The sequence below is a fragment of the Vigna unguiculata genome, chromosome 3 (assembly GCF_004118075.2).
Source record: "Vigna unguiculata cultivar IT97K-499-35 chromosome 3, ASM411807v1, whole genome shotgun sequence".
NCBI lineage: Eukaryota > Viridiplantae > Streptophyta > Magnoliopsida > Fabales > Fabaceae > Vigna > Vigna unguiculata.
In genome coordinates this window covers 39,611,813-39,633,202 of record NC_040281.1, presented here as the reverse complement: position 1 = coordinate 39,633,202, position 21,390 = coordinate 39,611,813, and the positions used below count along the sequence as shown (strand labels likewise).

The 21,390-nt window shown below is 30.0% G+C and overlaps 2 protein-coding genes across 2 annotated transcripts; both read right to left on the bottom strand.

Annotated features, from left to right (window-relative positions):
• Positions 1-909: 909 nt before the first annotated feature.
• On the bottom strand, positions 910-1,335 carry LOC114175440. The gene has a single exon (XM_028060198.1). The coding sequence runs from the start codon at positions 1,333-1,335 to the stop codon at positions 910-912; it is 426 nt and encodes a 141-aa protein (XP_027915999.1).
• An 8,727-nt stretch (positions 1,336-10,062) lies between these two features.
• Positions 10,063-16,101, bottom strand: LOC114177628 (putative potassium transporter 12). Its single transcript, XM_028063046.1, has 9 exons — positions 15,593-16,101; positions 15,132-15,360; positions 14,794-15,042; positions 14,006-14,056; positions 13,120-13,380; positions 12,332-12,384; positions 12,100-12,214; positions 11,736-11,990; positions 10,063-11,367 (listed from the first exon to the last, which is right to left on the bottom strand). The coding sequence occupies exons 1-9, from the start codon at positions 15,842-15,844 to the stop codon at positions 10,310-10,312; spliced, it is 2,523 nt and encodes an 840-aa protein (XP_027918847.1). The 5' UTR covers positions 15,845-16,101; the 3' UTR covers positions 10,063-10,309.
• Between the last annotated feature and the right edge of the window lie 5,289 nt (positions 16,102-21,390).

The following is a 21,390-nucleotide window of genomic DNA, read 5'->3' as shown; positions in this document are numbered from 1 at the left end:
GGTATGCCGTGAAGTGGGACATAACAGAAGTAATTGTCCACAACTCCCTCAGCAACCGCAGCCTACAGAGCAACCACCACCACCATCAAGTCAGCAGTCCACACAAGCAACACAGCCTACACAACAACCACCACCATCAAGTCAGCAGACCACACAACCAACACAACCTTCACTGCAGGCACATGAAGTCTCACAACAGACTGGGCAACCAAGCTGCAGGCAGAAATTGCAGATTCGAAGACCACCAACTTGAACATCATTTTTTGTGCTTTAATTAGGCCTACTTAGGAGACAATTTTTGATGTATTTAGGCCTGTTTTGGTAGTAATTTTGTAGTAATTGGTACTATGTTTGTTAACTTTTTCTGTCCAGCACACTTTTGTTGAACATCTGAATTCCATGACTTCAGCACATTTTGATTGCACTTGAATGAATATTGGTCTCCAATAGTGGAGTTGTGATTGGAATTTGGACTTGTGTGATTGGCAGGTTGTGTATGTTCAATATGGATTCAATTATATGTTGGTTTATTTTCCACTTCTATTTGACAGGTTGTGTTATAAAACAGGGACTATATTCAACACTTTAAACTTAAAACAGGGACCAAATTAAACATTTTAAATTTAAAATAGGGACCAAATTGAACATTTTAAACTTAAAATAGGGACCAAATTGAACATTTTAAACTTAAAATAGGGACCAAATTGAACATTTTAAACTTAAAATAGGGACCAAATTGCACATTTTAAACTAAAGTATGAACTTAAAATAGAGACTTAAATTGCACATTACTCGACCCTACTTCATTACCAACAAACACAACATTCATAAGTTACAGCCCTGCTTTTTTACATTCATAACTTCAACACCAACAAAACATCATCAACACCAACAAATCATCATCCTCACCTACAGACATTGAATCTTAAACATTATTGGCAGCATGACTACAAAGATTACAACAACAACAATAACTAATCGTAACAAAAATTGATTCGTTTTCTTCATAGCCCTCACAGAAATCTCCAGTTCAGAAATCTCCATCCTTTGCTGGGCTATAATACCATCTCTTCCATCACAAAATTCTTCATCATACCACTTGAAGTAGTTACACCACACATTATCACTACAAGTAGCACTCTTGAACTTAGAACAACCCCAAAATTGTCTGCCATTATTCTTCAAAGTTCTTGCCACTCGAAGCATTGCAACTTCTCCACATTTGCAAATGGGGATTAAACCCATACCCTTGGAACCACGAATATAAGACCCACCGTAACTTGGTTGCCCCCAACTGTTACAGCAAGAGGAGGAAGACGAATGGTGATGAGACATACCTCTCAAACGCCAATTTCGAATCACACACTAGATGGAGTGAAACAGTTGGATTGGCCACAGTTTTGCTTCACACCTCTCAAACCCTAATTTCTTCCCCAAATCAATTTCCCTAAATTTTAAACTTCCAACGGCCATATAAGTTTACTGTGCCAACGTCACTGACCAAAAACTGACACGTAAGCCAAATAATTACACCGTGTCACTGTGCCGTTAAAATTTTAACTCCGTCTGCCAAAAGGACTGAATTGAATGCGATTTTACCAAAACGAGGACTACATTGAACAAACAACCAAAATAGGGACCAAATTGAATAATTTTGACAAAAATAAGGACCAAATGTGTATTTAAGCCTAAGTTTTATATGGGAGATGTCGAAAAAATATCTCCTTTGAAAGTTTAATTACTTTGAACTTCTTTTTAATATTTTTGTTTGTTTTTTATTTTTACCATGTAGAAAATTATTTTGATATTTTTATATAATTATTTTTATTTTATAATTTGTTATCATAAGTGTAATTCTATCATTACAATTATATAAAAAAATAATTTATTATAATATAATAATTTAATGTCATTATCATGAATTTTGTTTGTCATCATCCAATATATATTGAAATTCAAAATATGAACAATTTGTGCTAAATTTCAATTACTTGTTATTTCAATCTTTATTCTTAGCGTGATTTCATTCAATAGATGTATTATAATATTTATAGTGTATGAAGAAAAACATTTCATTATAATTTAAAGAATATGGAAGTAAAGAGACATTTAAAATATTTTTAAATTTAATTATCTCTTTTTTTTTGTAGTTTTTAAAAAATAATTTTAAACTTTATCAACTTTATTTTATTAACTTTGCAAATTTAATAAATGTTTTGGTCTCATAAAATTTTATTTGGTACTCTAATTTGAAATGTGTACGATTATAATTTTTTTTTAAATATCTGATATTGAAAAAATGAAGATACATATTTTTTATATTGAATATTTGATAAAGTTATATTTTTTTTAAAATTTTTTTTATAATTTTATAAAAAATAATTAATATTGAAACAGTGTTATGTGTATATCCGTTACTTAGTGGAAATAAAAATGTATTCTTTTTTCGAGAATCAAAATGAGATAATAAAACGTGTATCTATCTCATCGTGTTATCATTTCTAATTATGTAAAATATAATATTCATGCAGTGCATATTAAAGTATGTAATATTTAATAATTTTACAATTTATAAAAGTGTAAAACTTTCGTTATATTTTAATTAATTTATTATTAAATTATTAATATGTACGCAAATATGAATATGCTTTTCTTAAGTATAACATGCTGTGGGAAATTTTGCTTCTCTTTATTTTGATTTGCAAAGTTCAAGACCATCTATGTCTTTGCTAATTTCCTAATCTTTTAATAACTTAAACATGTATTTTATTGTATTAGATGTGAAGAAAGATAATTAAATTAATAAACTGCATAATTCTTTAAAAAATATATTATAATTTTGGTTCCTTCAAAACTCATCTTAAAGATAGATAAAAAAAATAAACTAGGAAGTCAGTAATATCACATTTTGTTATAGTTAATAATAATTTATGTCAATTATGTTTATCTCTATAAAAAAACTAATGTGAAAAATTGATATTATGAAAAAGAGTACAGTGTTTAAAAAAAATGGATGGGACAATCACCAAACCTGATGGATTCAACAGTGAAGTGGACATTTAGTTGGTTTAGTGAGACCACTAAAATTCTACCTTTTGAAAATTGACTTTCCATTATTTTTGTTAGTCAATTTTCGCGAAAATTAAATTGTAAATTATTGAAAAGTGTATTCACTCTGCAACCACAAACTCCAATTAGATGTTAGCCTCTTAGATATGAAAAAACAGTTGCAGTTCATTTATTTGTTCATTCATTAGGAACACAATAATATAATATAATGAAAATCTTCAAAGAGAAAAATCACAATCACCAAAGAATAATTATTATATACAAATTATAACATATAAAAAATATTTTTAATCCTTTAATTCTAAGTACACACACTTTTTAGAAAAAGAATTTCACTACATCTCACAATATTCTATTATAAAAAAATAAGAAAAGTAAAAAAAATTTCAATATATGTTATTTTTATTTGTCCAACAATAAATATACACATAATTCCTTATAGAGATATTATATTTTATTAATTTAACTATTATGCTAATATATAATTTGTATTAATTGATTATTTCTTCATATGATATTACTAAATATTATATAGTTTCTGTTAATTAATTATTCTTTTTGACATGATATTTAAGATAATAATTTATTTTGGTAATTTACTTAAACAAATACACTAAAGTGCATAATAGATCTTAAATTTTAAAAAAATAAAAAATAAAAACTTATATTTTAAAAAGTTATTGATGCTAAAGTATAAGTTGAATTCTATGTAAAAACAAGTAAAAACAAGTAAGTTAAAAGCATATAAATAATAAAAAGTAAATAAAAATCTATTATTTTAAAGTTTTTTAATATTGAATTGAGAATAGTATTAAAAAAATATTATATTATTTTGGAAGATATTATTTAAATTTCTCAAATTAAAAAAAAATGTTTTTAATTATTAAAATTTAGAAGCCATTAATAAAAGTAGGTAGAGGCACTGTTATTAAGTTCTGTAGTAGTGTGACCAGTCAATGGTTAGGGACACGTGGGTCCTTAAAAGCCCTAAAAGTTGGGTCCATGAAAAGTTAGATATTCCACGCCTCTATTTTCATTGTCCTTCAATCTTGGCCGAAGGCTACGGCTCCCTCCCAACCAAGTTCATTTAAGTAAACGAGTTCACTTTTTTTAGTACAGCATAATCATATGTTAAAATTAGGTGATAGCATTTTTTTTTCTCAACTAAAAATATAACCAAGTCTTAGAATTATTTGTAAATTGAAACACTTATTTATAATATACAAAATTTTGAAATAAAATATATTGAAAAAAATGTATTGCTATAACTGTATGGATTATCTGAAGAAATTTATTTTAACGATTTTAGGAACATTGTAAGTTAAAATGCTATTTCTAAACATATTAAAAATGTTTTATTAGTTGCTTTAATATATTTTTAATAGCTATTTTTTTAATTCAAATAATTTTTTATAATAAAATTATTAATATAACAAAAATATACAAATTTTTTATTTTTATAATTAATTTTAATAAAAATATTTCATAGTTCAATAAATTTTTTCTACAATAAAAAAGAGTAAACACACATGTGCCTAAATTTCATGTGTTTTCACTTATATATATATATATATATATATATATATATATATATATATATATATATATATATATATATATAAAGATAATTTTATTTTTGTACACATTTTTTTTTCATTTTTATCCTTTTAACCGTTATTTTAAGTTAAAATTTTTATCCTTTAAATAACTGTTAATATAAATTTAAGGTTTAATATGTTTCAAGTGTTTGATGAATTTGTAGACTTGAGTTCTTATAAATTTTTGTGGTCGATTGATTATTCAATAAATTTAATTTTTTTTAATCGAGTCCTTGTTGCTAATTTTTTTGGTTAACTTAGTGATGTGATTATTAAATGCTTGATGTGGTTAATATAGTTTCATGTCACTTGTTTAATTTTCGTCACATGTCATTTTATTATTTTATTATTTTAAAATTTTATAATATAATTTATAATTATGTAATTGTATGATTTTATATTTTAATAATTTAATAATTTTAATATTTGAATTCAAAATTATATAATTATAAATTTATGATGTTGTAAAATTAAATTTTTGATATATTTTCAAATTTTATTCAAATAATAAAATTATAAAATTATAAATTATAAAATTTTAAGATAATAAATAACATGTGGTGACAGGTCAGCAAGATAACATTGCAAGATAATAATCATGTCACTCTCTTAACAACCACATCACCTTATTAACAGAAAAAAGGTAACCTGAAAAAAAGAAGAACTAAATTGATTAAGTTCTCAATAGACCACCAATATTTATCAATGACTTAAGTGAAAGTCCCTTCCAAAGTTATCAAGGACTTAAAACATAATTAAACCTAAATTTAATTATTTTATAAATTAAAATAATTAATTTATTATTTTTTATTTTTAAATCATTATTTATTTTATAATAAAAAATTGGACACACATGTGAGTAGTGCATGTATTTGTAGTAGTAATTATAACAAGCTTAGTAGAAAACTTATATTCTTACTAGTTTTTCTTCCACTAGAATTAAGAATAAAATTTGTATAAATAGGTGAAATAAAAATATGCACAAGTTGGAGTGGGGAAGATGGATGAATCATATGTTTTCTAATGTAGGAAGATGAAAAGTTCTATGAAAATAACAATTTCCATCGATAACAATTAAATATAAATCTTTATTGTTAAACAAGGTTTTATGGAAGTCTTGGAAAGTAAATTAAATTTTAATGCAACCATGATAGAGAAGAACAAGAAAAGACTATAGGAGAATATTCATAATGTCTTTGACAAGGTGTTTTTGAGAAGATAATAAGATCCAATTTATAATTAATATAAAATATTTGATAATTAATTTGTAATTTAAAATATTTTAAAAATTTATACTATTATGAAAAATATTAGAAAATTACATGAAGTTTTGCATTCGAACCAAACTACTTTACTGTGATCCAAACCTAATTTGAAAGGGGATTTGGTGGTTAGGGCTCTTTTAGCCCACTTATTTAGTGGCCTAATAAAAGGTAAATATCTTATTTGGTGGACTAATAAAAGGTAAAAATGATAATGCAGATTGACCCACCTTACATTTGATCATGGACTAACCCATCTTGCATAAAAATTATAGGCTAATTTATAGGCAAATTAAGTAAACCTAAGATTCAAATCATATCAAATAAATATGTCAAAGTTAACCTTTTTTACGAATAAAAAAACATAAAAAATATATTATTGTCTAAGTTACTAAACAACCATAACAATTAATCAATGTTAAATGTAGATAAGAGAATAAAAAATATAAATAAAAATTATGTCTGACTTAGAGATTAAAATATGGTAACAACTTTTTTTTTAGTTATACAAGCTAACTTATCCCGTCGTGCAGTGATGAAATTTGGACAAAAAATTTAAAAATGTCAAATTATATTTTATATATATAAATTATTTTTTTAATTAAAAAAATATATTTATTTCTTCTCTTCATTTCTTCTTCTCAAAACAAGCACACATAATAGTAAAAAAAATGACTATCATTCATTATCATATCATAAAATAACCATAAAAAGCTATAATTAAATGTCAAAGATTACTTATAGTCAAAGTGATCCTCTACGTCCTTTAAATGACTTGAAATCTTCAATAATTGAATCGAAACTAAAATTTGTTGCATTATTTCTTTCATCATAAACTATCATAATACTTGTTAAAGAATTTTCAAATTTATTATATGTAATTCTATGAACTTTAGAGAGTTTTTTTTTTTCTTCAAATTTTAAATTCATGAAATTTCTCAAGATTAGTTGATGTAGATGCATTTTTTTCATTTTCATCGCAAACCTCCATCTTAAAAAATAAGTAATTCTTTTACTCTAAACCTTAAACCACATGTAAAAGGAAAATAATTACTTCAAAAAAACAAAGGTAAAAAATGAACTTACTCAAAAGAAGACATTGTTCAGTTCAACATGATCCTTAAATCCTCAATTTCAATGTGATGGAACTTGATTTTGAAAATAATGAAAGATCGAGATTGAAAATTGAGTTAGGAAGGAGAGGTGAGAAAGAGATAGGTATGGAAAAGAAAAAAACCAAAAAAAAATTAAAAAAAAGGGGCAGAAGGGGAAAACTTTGTTTTCAAGTTAAAAAAAAATCTTTTAAACTAACTTAATATACATAATATAATTGTTAGACATATTATATTTTATGTTAATTAGAGAAACATAGTGTCTATCGTTTATTAGGAAAAAAATAGACATTAGTTGATATTAGTAGATATTATTGACATTTTTTATAAGAATATTTTTTATTTACCATATTTATATTTTATTATCATATATTTATATCACATTTTATTATAAATATATTCGCCCTATGTGTATTTTTGAAATAAGAAAAATTAACTCTATATAATTTTTTTCTATGTTTAACAATAATAATATAAAAAATATAATTTTAAAATATATTTGAAAAAAAAAATTGGGGGAGTCATGGTTCCGCTTGGTCCTTAAGAATGACCATCTTTGCTGTCGTGTATGTTACAGATTATGTAGGACAATCCTAAACTGTTCACCAGACTAAAATAATCAATTCGTTCCATATTTTTTTTCTTGCGGGTCGACATATGTGACTTGCATAACCCATTTTCCATTGTCATCCTAATAAAAGAAAAGTTTATTATTTAAGAGTATATTACGACTAATTTCTCGACTGCTAATCAAATTAACACCATCAGTAAAGTGACTTAGTTCATCAATTAGGTCTACCTTAAAGTGATCAATGAATCTTTAGACTAGTATAAAATATACTTTTATTTTAGGACTATGTACTTTTACAAACTTTTTTAATAAATTTTAACAAAGTTTCCTTCTTCGATCACACTAAACATCTCTCTCCTTTTTTAAGTCATACTAAACTTTTCTTTCATCTAATAAGATGTTATCACATCAACATAGACAAAAGTTTGTAAAAAAAACTTTGTATAATGTTCCTTATCAACAACCATCTTCAGATGTCTAAGTACGATGATTACTTTCCTTGGGAGTAAAAATCCAATTTTATGAAACTAGATCAATAGTTTATCTTCAACCATGTGAATCCTTCATATTGGAGTCCAGATTCTTCAACTCTCTCATCTTTTGGACTCATCTCAACTTGGGATCAAGTTCACAAACCCATATTTTATTGGTTATGACTTTTGTTCTTCGAGATTATTTCTTCAACAAAAACATAAAATGTAAAAAGAAAAACAAAAGTTGCTTTATTAAGGGAGTTTTCTACAAGTTCTATATACATTTATTTTAAAAAGTGTTAAATTAGTCATTTTCAGTTTCAAAAGTTTGGGTTCTAATTAAAGAAAATTAAGAATAGTTAAGTATCTCTTGATCGAGCAATTTTATATCCCTAAAGCATGTACTTTTTTGTTTCAATTTGAGTATCTCTTGATAAAAAAAGAAGAAGAACTAATCTCCCTATGTATCCATGAAATTGGATTCAAATCCCGTATTAGTATGAAGAACTTGCTGATGAATTTATGTGCAAAATTTCATTAAAAAATATTTTTAAGTTTCGGATAATATTTAATCCTGACGAGTTTAGGGTTCGATTCACCTAAACCTTTCATTAAAAACAAAAACAAATTTTAGAATTATGTCTATGGAAGATATTATTGAAAGACTTGAGTCAGTTATTGAGAAATATACTTTATTTATTAGTTAAGAATATATTATAAGAAAGTAGATGAAAACAATAGACTACATTTTACCTATTTAAAAATATAATTTTAATAAATCATATCTAAGTTAAATAAAACGAGATTTTCCAACTTAACCTTACATAATAATTATATTCAGCATGAATTGACTTCAATAGAGAATATATATGTGATCTATGAAAGAATAATAATTTGATTAAATTAGTTATTTATCTCTCTATATATGAGACTAATAAACAATACTCTAACTCCAATAAGTTGATGTAAACAAATGAATCATTCTTAAATATAGCCAGCAAGTTGCAAGGCTTAGGTTTAGTAGTACTTGCTGTGTGGCTAGTGTTCATTGTAACACAGAATCTTTGAAAGTCAGACACTGTTTCCTTCTGTAGCTGTTCAGCCGACCTATATTAATAATTCTTATATATATATATATATATATATATATATATATATATATATATATATATATATATATATATATATATATATATATATATATATAATGGGTCAAGTTCCTTTGTTTATCTGAGGAAAAACAATTATTATTGATGAACAACAAAATCGTCTTTGTTCCAATATTTGATATGAGCCGTAGGCAAGTATAATTTTGAGACAGTCTCCAAATATTTATATTTATATGTTATGAAATAAAATTATTTCAAGTTATTGAATGATTCAATTATGAATATAATTATTATTATTACTTTCTTTTGCCTTTTGACAATTAATTTAATTAAGAGAAAACAATTGGATTTCAACTGGGAGAGAAAACACAATTGGATGCATTAAAAATAAAAATTATTTGGTCCCAAAAAATTTAAATAATTGAAAGATAAATTATAAATTATCCTTCTGTGTTCCCCAGTCACCCGTCTTAAACAACTGACATTAACATTTGATGAATTCGTTAACCCAAACTCTGATCATGCATGGCAGACAAAGGGACCAAATTCTCACAGTTATTCCCATTTTGTTCCTCACTTGTTTTATGTCCTAGTGTTGGGTTTGTTAAGATTTGAGTTCAAAATATTAATTCTTTCCAGAGGAAGAACTCAAGGATAAAAAATTTATTAATGGGTCAGGGTTTCTTCCAATCAAAGAGAATCCATTTTCGAAATCTATAGATCTTGCATGCTTATCTGTTCACTTGCATTATTTTTCTGAATCACATGTATTCGTTATGAGAGAAAATTCAATTCAAATCAGATAAACTTACGATAGATGGTAACATTGTTTTCATCATTCAAATTTCACTAGTTTGGCCCATATAAATTAATGAACTAACACTTCACATCGCGAATCGAAAAATGAAACAATTAAAGAAGTACAGATTCTGAAACAGCTTCATATGTGAACGAACCACGTTGGCTACATCACACACGCTGGCTTTTCTATACGATTGTGAGCCAGCACATATACTAAGAAAATTTTAACAATCACAGTTTACAGAAAAAGAAAATACCAATAACAATATGTTCCAGAGCTGAGCATTGCACAATATGAAAAGAACATGGCCATGTCAGACCATATATGTCATCCCAACTTGAATGATATTGGTGTGAGGTACTCTCATGTTTGCAGTACCTCCTCTGCAGTTATTTCTGAGAAATGAATAGAAATAATTTATCATTAGTTTCTTAAAGAAAAAGGAGTTTTTCTTTGCCCTCACATCTCCATGTCCAAGCAAATAGGTGAATCCTGATTCCGTTGCTTCTCTAAGGGCTGAAAGTTCATATTCAAGACTAGGATCTTCATCTGATGACATGTAACTAGATGGCAATGTTGATGCAACTTCTTGAGCAGCAGAAGAAGTTCCTGTTTCTTCTAGTTTCTGATCATGCATCAGAGGAATACTAAGCTCATCAGCACCAGTATCAACAGGAACATCAGATTCCCTTGCATTTGCTGAGACACTGTCTAATTCCTCAGTTAAGTTGCCCTCCAACTCCAAGGCTGAGTCAAGAGCTTCCCTTCTCAAGAATTTCTCAAGACTCTCAATAAGAAGTTGCTCAAATGCTTGGTGATCTTCCTTCCTTACATCTTTGTAACCATATCTGGCAACACACCGGAATATGTGGTAATCTTTGGGGCAAACTCTTCGAAATAGAAATCTTTCCTCTTGAGGAACCACTGGGATTGGGACATATTTGATGCAGACAAAGACTATAGTTGAGTGAAGAGCAGGAAGGTTCAGCAAGAACTGCAAAAAAATGGAGGGAATGCCCTGCACAAGCTCGTTATATAGCAATCCTACACCTGGCACTCTTACTGTTCCGAGATTCGAGCCAAGCTCAAGCATTGTGTCCACTGAAACCTTCTCTCTAACTTCACTTCGGTACTTCAATACACTGCCATAGTTCCAAGTGTACATCACAGATAAGAAAAGGGTAGCAAAGGCTAGTGGAAGCCAGCCACCCTCAAAGATTTTGGATAGGACAGAAGACATGTAAATTAACTCCACTGAACCAAATCCAAGACAGAAACACAATGCCAAAAGCAAGTTAGTCTGCCAAATTAAAACCATTACAAGGGTCACCAAGATGGTGCTCACCATCATGACACCAACTTCAGCAATTCCTGCAACAATGACATTAAAATGCATTTAATATAGATACACTTAACTGCTTAAGAATATTTGGTTCATAACAACACCAAGGTGCAAGTTGGTTTTTGAAACGCTACAACAAATGTTTGAGATAAAATCTTGTCCTAAATCCTTTTTACATCGACCACATTCTCCTTTCAATTCTGGTGTACAATAAATCCTGTCATGTTTAGCTTTCAAGTTTTTTTTTAGTTTATTGAAGACACGTGATGTTAATTCTTCTCGGAGTCAGTGTCTTTCACCTCTAAAGTTTACTTGTGTACATACACACCCCAGAGCCAAAAACAAAAAACTAAAAAAAAAAGATTACTTCAAGAAAATTGAGATGAGAGACACTAACCATATGCATTCGCAATATCAGTTGTGCTTTGAAATATTGAAACCACAACTATGCACATAATCATCAGAAACCAATTAACAACGGGGATATAAATTTGACCAATGAACTTTTTTGAGGTGTGAATTATCTTCAGCCTGGGGAAGCATCCCAAAGCCATAGATTGCTTTATGCACGAAAATGTAGCAGATATCATTGCTTGGCTGGCAATCATAGCAGCAAGTGTGGCTACCACAAACACTGGCCAGAAAAGACTCTCTGCTTCACAGAAAGCACGAACAGCAGGTATCATCACAGTTACTATACGCAACTCAATTCTCTTCATTATAGTTTTAAAATAAGCCGTCATTGAAACAAAAAATATCACCTGGAACCGACTTGTAGAAGATGCTTGAATAAGAACTTGGGTTCTTCGTCAAAAAAGCAGCTTGACCCATATATGCAAGGAGGAGGCAGGGAAATACCACGCATGTAAAAGCAATCTGCATGAAGAATTATGCAAGAGGTTTAAGAGGGGAAATTTAAATAACTATTAGAGACCTAAGAATGCTGAATTAATAGTTTGCTCATAAAAAGAAACAAAATGAGGATTCACAAACCTGTATTGCGGGTACAGAAAAATGACCCAAATCTGCAAACATTGCTTCCGCACCTACAGAGGAATACACAACACAAGCAAGTTCTATAATTTTTGTCACTTGTCCTTAAGGGATGAACTTCTCATTAAGAAGAACAAAAATCAATTTTGAATACGGAAAAACTCAGAAAATGAAAATATGTGATATTTTCAGATCATGTAAATAGATTCTATTGTTTTTGCTAGAAGCCAGACTTAAATTGCAAGAACAAACAGAAAAGTTCACTTGAGAGTAAATTATCTTGAAAGAAAAGAACAGTCATAACCAACTAGCATTAGTTTTCAAGTCCAAGTAACCACTGCATTATCATTAAACATGATATCCACCCTTCGTCTTTTAACCGTTTATGTGATACATCTTTGTGCAAGTGTTTTAGAGACAAAGTGAGATTTTGGGAAAGGGAGGGGGAGTCTGTGCACCAAGTTTTACATGCGTCTTGCACACAAATGCTTGTCCTCAAAGGTATTTTACAATAACATATCCTATCAAGCATGGTAAAGGAACCATGTATACCTATGATCTCATCTACTAGCTAATAAATCACAATGCTAAACTCCAAGAGAAAACCCAATATGAAAATGAACAATATGGTCATTGCTGCAAACACCCTAATTAGATCCAGGAAGAAGTAGAGGTCAAGTTCATAGGACCATTGAAGTCCATGTTGACACTTAAATATGTCCAAATATTATGGCAATCAGTTCCAATATCAACAGGATGAAGTCATGGAAATGACAAAAAGATATTACCTGTAATGCACAGAACGCAACCACCAAGAGATGACCATGCAGCTTTACCATTTCTCTTGAAGAAAAAATAGATATAAGCTGGATTGAATGCTCTCAGAACAGTGATATCATATTTAAGTATATTATATACTCCAATAGAACCCAGAGAAAAGAACCATAAGGCAAGTATAGGGGCAAACAAGAAACCCACTTTACCGGTACCAAACCGTTGAATGCTGAACAAAGCCATCAGGACTACAATAGAAATACCAACCACTTCACCTGAAAATGAGAACAACAAATCTAAGTTTTGCTGTGCAGAATACGAGTTTGTTCCTTTCCATAGATCCATAAGATGACAAAATGCCAATATTCTTGACACAATCCAAATACAAGTAGTTGGTTCTTCACATTAAACATCCAGAATGACAACGTTAAAGGGAACAAAAAACTGAACCATCTTTAGAAAAAAAGAGCAAAAAAAAAAAGTTAACTGGGTGTTTTGTAGGAGAACCATATTTGATCTTCTTAGTTCAAAGTGCACCAAGCTAGTTACTTGAAGTTGAGAAATCTTGCATTCAATTCAGAGTATCGTAAAAGGATTTGTATTTTGCAATTTTCAGAAAATTGTTAGATTATTTAGATTGTAAGTAGCAGAAACAGCTCATATCAAAAGCCACAAATTCGTTTCTTTGGAGATATGTGGAGACTTTGATAATAGTTATATTTTAAAAGAAGGCATACAACCGCCAAAAGAATATCCATCAAAAGCTATATCATCTGAAAAAAGTTTTCCAGAGCCCTCACAATTTTTACGAATTTTCTCATCTTCACTGATATTAGGTATCAATTATTTTTTTTCTTAGATCAGAAAAAAATTTAAAATACAAAGGGAAAATATACCTACCAGTACCAAAACCTTTTATTTGATCCTGCAGACCACTTATGGCAGACATCACTGTATAAAAGAAGCACCATGATTATACTGAAGTTACACCACAAGAAAATTCTTCCAAACATACAAACAAAAGATAAACAAATAATAAAAATTTCAAGGACAATGTTTGTACGTTATCTGAGAGGGACACTGAATGCAAAGTGTCAATTCAACTAGCTCAACAAAATTTAGTTCCTATAAGAAACCACAATTGTTGGAGATCCATATTGTCTATAGATAAACCTAAAATAGAGTATAAAAATGGGTTAAAACCTCACCTTATATGCTATTTTGTAAAGTTGAGTTAGATCTCACATCTCAGAGATATGGCCAAAAAAGAGTCTATCTTAATAAGATTTGGTGAACATATCGAGTCAACCTCTATCAGACAACACACAACTTTCACTCCCGCACTGCAGCCCCACCCCCAAAGAGGAGACTAATTACAAACCTTTGTGCATTTGATGCCATTAAGATTCAGGATGGCTGTCCATTCACTAAAGGACAATTAATCAGTGAGAGTTCATATCAAAATTTCTGATTTGATGTGAAGGACTGACAGAAGAATTTCGGAACCTCACTTGACTGATCTCAGTGAACTTATATAGTATATTAGCTCATGCAATGAGTATGACAAATTTAGCTCAAGAAGCAATTGCTCGTGATCAAACTTCATAACGGTAAGGATCATTGATCATATGATAAAATTAAAAGACTAACAACAAAAGTTCATGTCAAAAAGTTCCTTGCTTATGTACCTGATATTGCTGGGGTTAGAATACCATCTCCAATAATCATGGAAGCTCCCACAAGAACCAACACCAATATAAGGTTCTTCAAAAATGATGTTTTTTCCAAAGTATCCTTTATTTTTAGAGCCCTTTCTAGTTCTGGAGTAGGCAGTTTGAGCTTAAAACTAGATATATATTCATCAGCTTGTTGACGATTTGGAAGCATACTCACATTTGCATACCTGCAAATCAACGAGTATAGTGCAAAGGTTCCTCCTACAGTTGAGCCATTAATATGTGATTTAGATTAAGTCACACACGATCAATGTTCATAATTCTGGGGGCAAAGTGAAACTCTTTCTTACCTTCTCCATTATCATTGGCTTTGAGGACTATAAAAACATACTTGGCCAACGGAATAATTGCTATTGTATACATTATTAAAGATAATGCCCCCAAGACATCATCATCTGACCTAATTGGAACCTTGCTGAAGACATCGGCAAAAACATACAGAGGACTTGTTCCCATGTCACCATATACCACACCAAGAGTCTTAAATGCCAAAGCAAGTGTAGGCCAGAAGGAAAGGGCCTGATTCACATAAGCACAAAAGATAAAAAACGGGTATTTGTTTCTCTAAGTGAACTGTTAAATACAACATGGTGAAGTGGAGGTTAGTTCTGCCGAGTGTTTGTTAAAAGTTGTAAAGCGAGAATAATGCTCTCCCTTTGGTAATCATGAATATTTAGAATTTAAACAAGACCAAGAACATTGAGAGTATCATAATTCCAGGCAAAAGTGCAAAAAGAAAAGATTGATCAACCTTGGAGTGGTGAGCATGAGTTCCAGCAATCTCCATGGCTTCAACATCAAATGAGTCAACCCTCTTGGGCAATTTGGAAAGCCTCCTTCTGACTGACCCAAACCCTTCTCTGCCATCATCACGCTTTGGCCACACAGGAACCTCATCCCAGTTCACTTCACTGCCATCGACCCACCTTGACTCACTGCTCCCACCACTGCTGCTTCTACCCAACAACCTCGTGCTGATCTCTTCAATCCTATCCCCCTTCATTCTTCCACCAACAATAAGAAACCCAGCTCCCAAACACAATCAGCTTCTAAAAGAGTGAAATTTAATCAGCAAGTTTTCATGGTTTTTGAGATAAAAGTTCATCCCTTTCTTCCTACTGCCAAATCCCAAACCATAGGAGTGTGAAGTTGAATACTTGCGTATTGAAACATTCCAAGAGCCAATTTAGCCAATGACATGGATACAATTATTAATATATGGAAACAAAACTAGACAAGTGTGGGTTCTGCTCAATCACTTTCTTGTGGCCACATGAATGAAATCTTCGTCATCCAAACTAATTGATATAATTATTAAATTACACAAAAATGTGACTCAAAAAAGTTTAAACCGTTTGATCAACGATCGTTACTGCAGGAACCAGCGGTTCCTTTGACAGTAACTTGCACAGTATTCTGGTTGGAAACAAAACACGGATCCAACAAAGATTTTTCAGAAAAAAAATAAAACCCCGACAATATTAATACCTGTCCATTTTGTTTTTTTTTTAGTTAATGAGATAAATTTCTCATTTTACAAATAAAATTATTCTCTTCTTTAATAAAATATTGTATAATTCTTTAATAGAAACTAATTAATCACTCTTTCATTATTTTATATATAGATTGACTATTTTTAATAATTATATTATTTCAACGTAATAAAGCTTCTGTAAATAATAATATCAATTTGAATTCTCCCCGAATTTGTTTGGGATCAGGTCAGTATCACGTGGCTACCAGAGTAGGTAAGGTTGTTGTTATTGAGAGAAGATGAAATATGCATAATACTCCTTTTAAAAAAATTTACGGTGGACCCCTCAATAATATGAATATAAATATTTTTCTTCTGTGTTTATCCTACAAATATTTTTTATTAAATATGTATAAATAGTAATTGAGTTAAATGATATCATGCAATTAAACATAAATTTATCACAAATGCAAAAGAAAAATCATTCTATAAACTATTCTTTCAGTCTATCAATAAAAGATAATTTTAATATAATCACATACATCAATAAAAATAATTAATTCAACTGATTTGGACAAATTTTGAAATTGATATGATACACGGATTTTTTTATTAATCATTTTTCTTTTTTTCATAGTATAAAAAAACACATTCACGATATTTAATCGCGACAAATAAAAAATACTATTCATAAAAATTATAATGTATTCCTTATATTAATAATACCAGGACGAAGTATGTCGTATAATTCATAAAACTGAGAGGTAATAAACACACTTTTTTTTTATGTAAAGTAATACCTTTTTACCTTTCGTGAGAAATTCCATAGCTTATGCTCACACGTTCTTTTTCGATACTATTGCATTCCCACTTACTTCATCTTTTGTTTTATATATAATATGTTTAAGAAAAAACTTCTACAAAAACATTTATGACAAGAAAATTAAATTTATTTTTTATATAAGTTAAACTTCTACAAAAACAAATATTTTGTATACATTTAAAATATCTTACTTAAATTAAAAATTATTGATGATTATGTTCTGACTTAAATAGTATATATATATATATATATATATATATATATATATATATATATATATATATATATATATATATATATATATATATATATATATATATATATATATATATACTGCACAAGAGTTGCTCGGGTATGGACTGTGGGACAACCCTACTTCATAAAATCAAAATTTCAATCTTTATGTCAGAATCAGACCTCCAATTATCTCATCTGCTTCATATTTTATTTAAAAATTTTGTATTAAGTGATGAAGATTTTATCTTTAAATTAATTATAATGTTTTATTTTAGTTTGGAACTATTTTAGTTTAGTTTAAAAAATAAAAGAATAAATTTAAATAAAAGTAATATAAATTTAAATAGAAAAATGGCATATCTATTTAAAAAAATAAATTATATTATTGAATTTAAATTTTATTGTTAAATATAGAAATTTAATATAAAAATAAAAAACTATAATATATCTATATATAAATTTTAAAATAATATCATTTATTTTTTAAATGTATAAATAATTTTTAATAAAGACTGATCATGGATTATGAATTAATTCAATTTAAGTCTATTTTAAACCACAAATCAAAGGAAAAATAATCTAGTCTAATTTAGAGTACAATTCTTTTAATATTATTTGGATTGTTCCAGAATGAATCAAATTTATTTAGAGAAGTTTAACTTTATTTCTACAAATCCCAACGCCGCAACAAACATGTGCGTGATTTCAACATCTACCATTCACGGACTAGTAGAAATTATGTCAGATATACTTAAAGTGCTTATTTTATTTTGTTTTGTATAAGAGACTCATTTCGATTTTTTTTCACATCTAGCACACTTTTTTAAAAATATAACCTACATATCGTACTGTGTACAATATTTACATTTACATGGCCAACATACTTTTATTTTATATTCAGATTTTTGGTACCTGAATTCTGAGCTCAACTTTATGATATCCCATTTAAATATATCAAATCTACTAAATAAAAATATCGCATAATCATAGAAATACAAAAGCAATCTGAATGAACAATACACGAAAGAAGTCCACTATTACAGTAATCCAAAAGAGTACGTTTAAAGGAAACTTAGACACACTACAATGCCATGGACATAACAGAAACTAAATGTTTAATAGTTTTGCAAAAGAGATGCTCCCAGAGCAAGGAATTACAATAGGCACTAAGGCCACAGAACCACTCCTAAGAGTCACATACACATCCCACTAGACCGCGCCGCTGCCACCATCAGGCCTACCTCCCACATTCTTCTCATCTGCTCCCACCAATAGGGTGATCATTGCAAAAGAGGAAGAACACAAGACAAAGCATACACGAAATGAAAGGGTAAGCTAGTGCACTTTAAATCTTATCATGGTATAGCGGACAAGCAATTAAACATTCCTTAGCATGCAACACAGTAGGCATAGAGAATCATGCTATGGCAAACAAGCAAGACTCTATGACTCAATTTTCCAGATACATATACTAGGATCGGATTCACTGGACGCTTGCATTTGTGGTGGCCTCTACTGCTCTACAGAGCCATTGCCAATGGGTTTCACCCTACCACACACAAGGTTAGCCTTTAAGCGTCTAAGGCCATTATCCTGCCAATGACTGGGGCCTCCCGCTACTCTCACCACTTGGGTCAGTTTGCTCTACTTGAGACTCACTGACCCTTTAGAGTTTCGGGATGCGATCCTTACTTGAATCCTTATCCTAACATATACACTATTAACCACCATGAGATCTCCCCATGAGACTCATGGAATTACGCCTATCACACAATCAGAATCATTTTTCTCATACAATTCCACTTCCCTTATTACCTTCATTCAATTCTCATGTTAAGACATCACAAAGCCACAAATCCATGATCAACCTCATACCAAGCTTGCCAATTTCATTCATAAATCCAAACACCCAAGCATATTCACGAACATCATATTTAGGAAGAATAATTTAGACAATACATGCATCAAATCATCAAAACAGACAGTGCCCGCACTCACCACTGCACTGACCTCACCCAAGCTAGGGACCTCGCTCAGGCGAGGTGCTTGCCTCGCTCAAAATCATGGGCTCTCGCCTAGGCGAGACATGCAACAGTGGCCCCTGGGAGAATTCACGAGCTCTCGCTCAGGCGAGGCCTTATCGCCTGAGCGAGACAGTGCGTCGCTCAAAACATGACTGGCTGCCTAGGCAAGCGCTCGAGGCAGAATCTTGGGCGAGCTTCTGCTATTCTCGCCTAGGCGAGACGAGCTCGCCTGGGCGAGAATACCAGTTCTCCCCCACTGTTCCGCGCATGCAACCCAGAACAAAGAAACCAAACATCATACTTTTGATTTCACACAAGCACAAACATTTTCCAACTCATTTTATGCAACAACAGAAGGGAAAACAAGCACCTACAACGAAAGACGAAAGCTTCCCTTACCTTGCTTAGATGCTAACAACACGACACAGGCCCGCAACAGAAAGTACCACGGCTCCAAGAACTATATTAGAGAGCTGAAACAGGAAGATTCGTACAAAACGAAGTTTAGAGACTTAGCCCTAACTTGACCAACGTGCTTAAACAATGCGAAAAGGAGAAGGAACAAACCAAAAGCTCTAAAGCTCAGCTTACCTGGAAATAGAATGGGTTTTGCTAACTTGGAGACGTAAGGATGGTGTGCCCTAGCAGAGCACCTTGCTTGAGATGAAGGGAGGGAACAAAAGCTGGTTTTTGAAAATGGAACAGAATGAAGGGGTTAAGGGCTGGCAAGGGTATTGGGTCCCCTTATTGGGCCGGCCTTAGGCCCACAAATCAGCTGAAAAGGAGAAAAAGAGGGCTTACAAACTTTGTATTTTTTTTGTTATATCGATTTTTTTTAAATAATAGAAAGATAAATTTTTTTTAAATAAATATAATTAATTTTTCTTTTCGTTATCAATAAAATAAAAACAATTAAATAAATTATTTTAAATAATAGAATTATTAATGTGTTATTAGTTATTAGAAAAAAATATTTTTATTTGTTTTTGAATTTTTTTATTTTAAAATTTATAAAATTAATTTTTTTTAAAATTGATAAGAGTAAAAAAAATTAAAAAATAGAATTAGTAACGTGTTATTAGTTATTTGAGGTGTTATTTGAAAAAATAGTAAAATAAAGAATAATTTTGTGTTTATGAATTTGTAAATTAAAAAAATGAATTTGTATTGTGTAGTAAGTGATTTTATGCATAATTTCAAAATATAAAATTCAATTTAATTTTAAATTTTGTTTCATAATTTGTGAAGTATGAATTTTTTTTTTGTAATATGTGTGAACAAAAATTGGAATTATAGGCTTCTTTTAATTTTGGATAATTGTTAAAAATTTTATATTTTAAACATTGTAAATTTGTCCAAATTAATTTAGAAATGAAGGAAAAAATTAAAATAATTTAAAACGATTTCATTATTGTATATGAAATTAATTTTTTATATATTTTTGGTTTATGTAAAATAAGTAAGAATAAAAGATAATAAGAAAAGATGTGCCATTGAATTGAATGAAGTTTATATTTATTGAAGACAATTCAAAGTACAACATAAACTAAGTGGTTTGATGCAGATCATGAAAGTGCAGGGTTATTAGGACAATGATTTCTTGTGTGTCCTTCAGTTCTACAATAGGAACACTTTCTTGATTGTCTTCCTTGACTAATGTCCATCTCAGTCCTAATTCTACTTGATTTAGGACGACCCCTCTCGGTCCTTTTTGTGGCAGGATGAGGCCAAACCTGTGGCCTTTGGTATGGTGGCCAATATTCTTCATGTCTTAACTCGCCAAATAAATTGTCATATACTTTGACGATGACATCCAGCTTGTAATGTGGACTTATGTACATGCTGAAGTCGTGATGTGCATGCTTGCAAGCTGCAATAACATGTGAACATGGTAGATGTAGTTTTTGAAACTTTCCACAATTGCATCACCTTTCATCTAACCTGACTACAAATTTTCCTGCCGGGCGAACCTATCTGGGATTGACCATCTC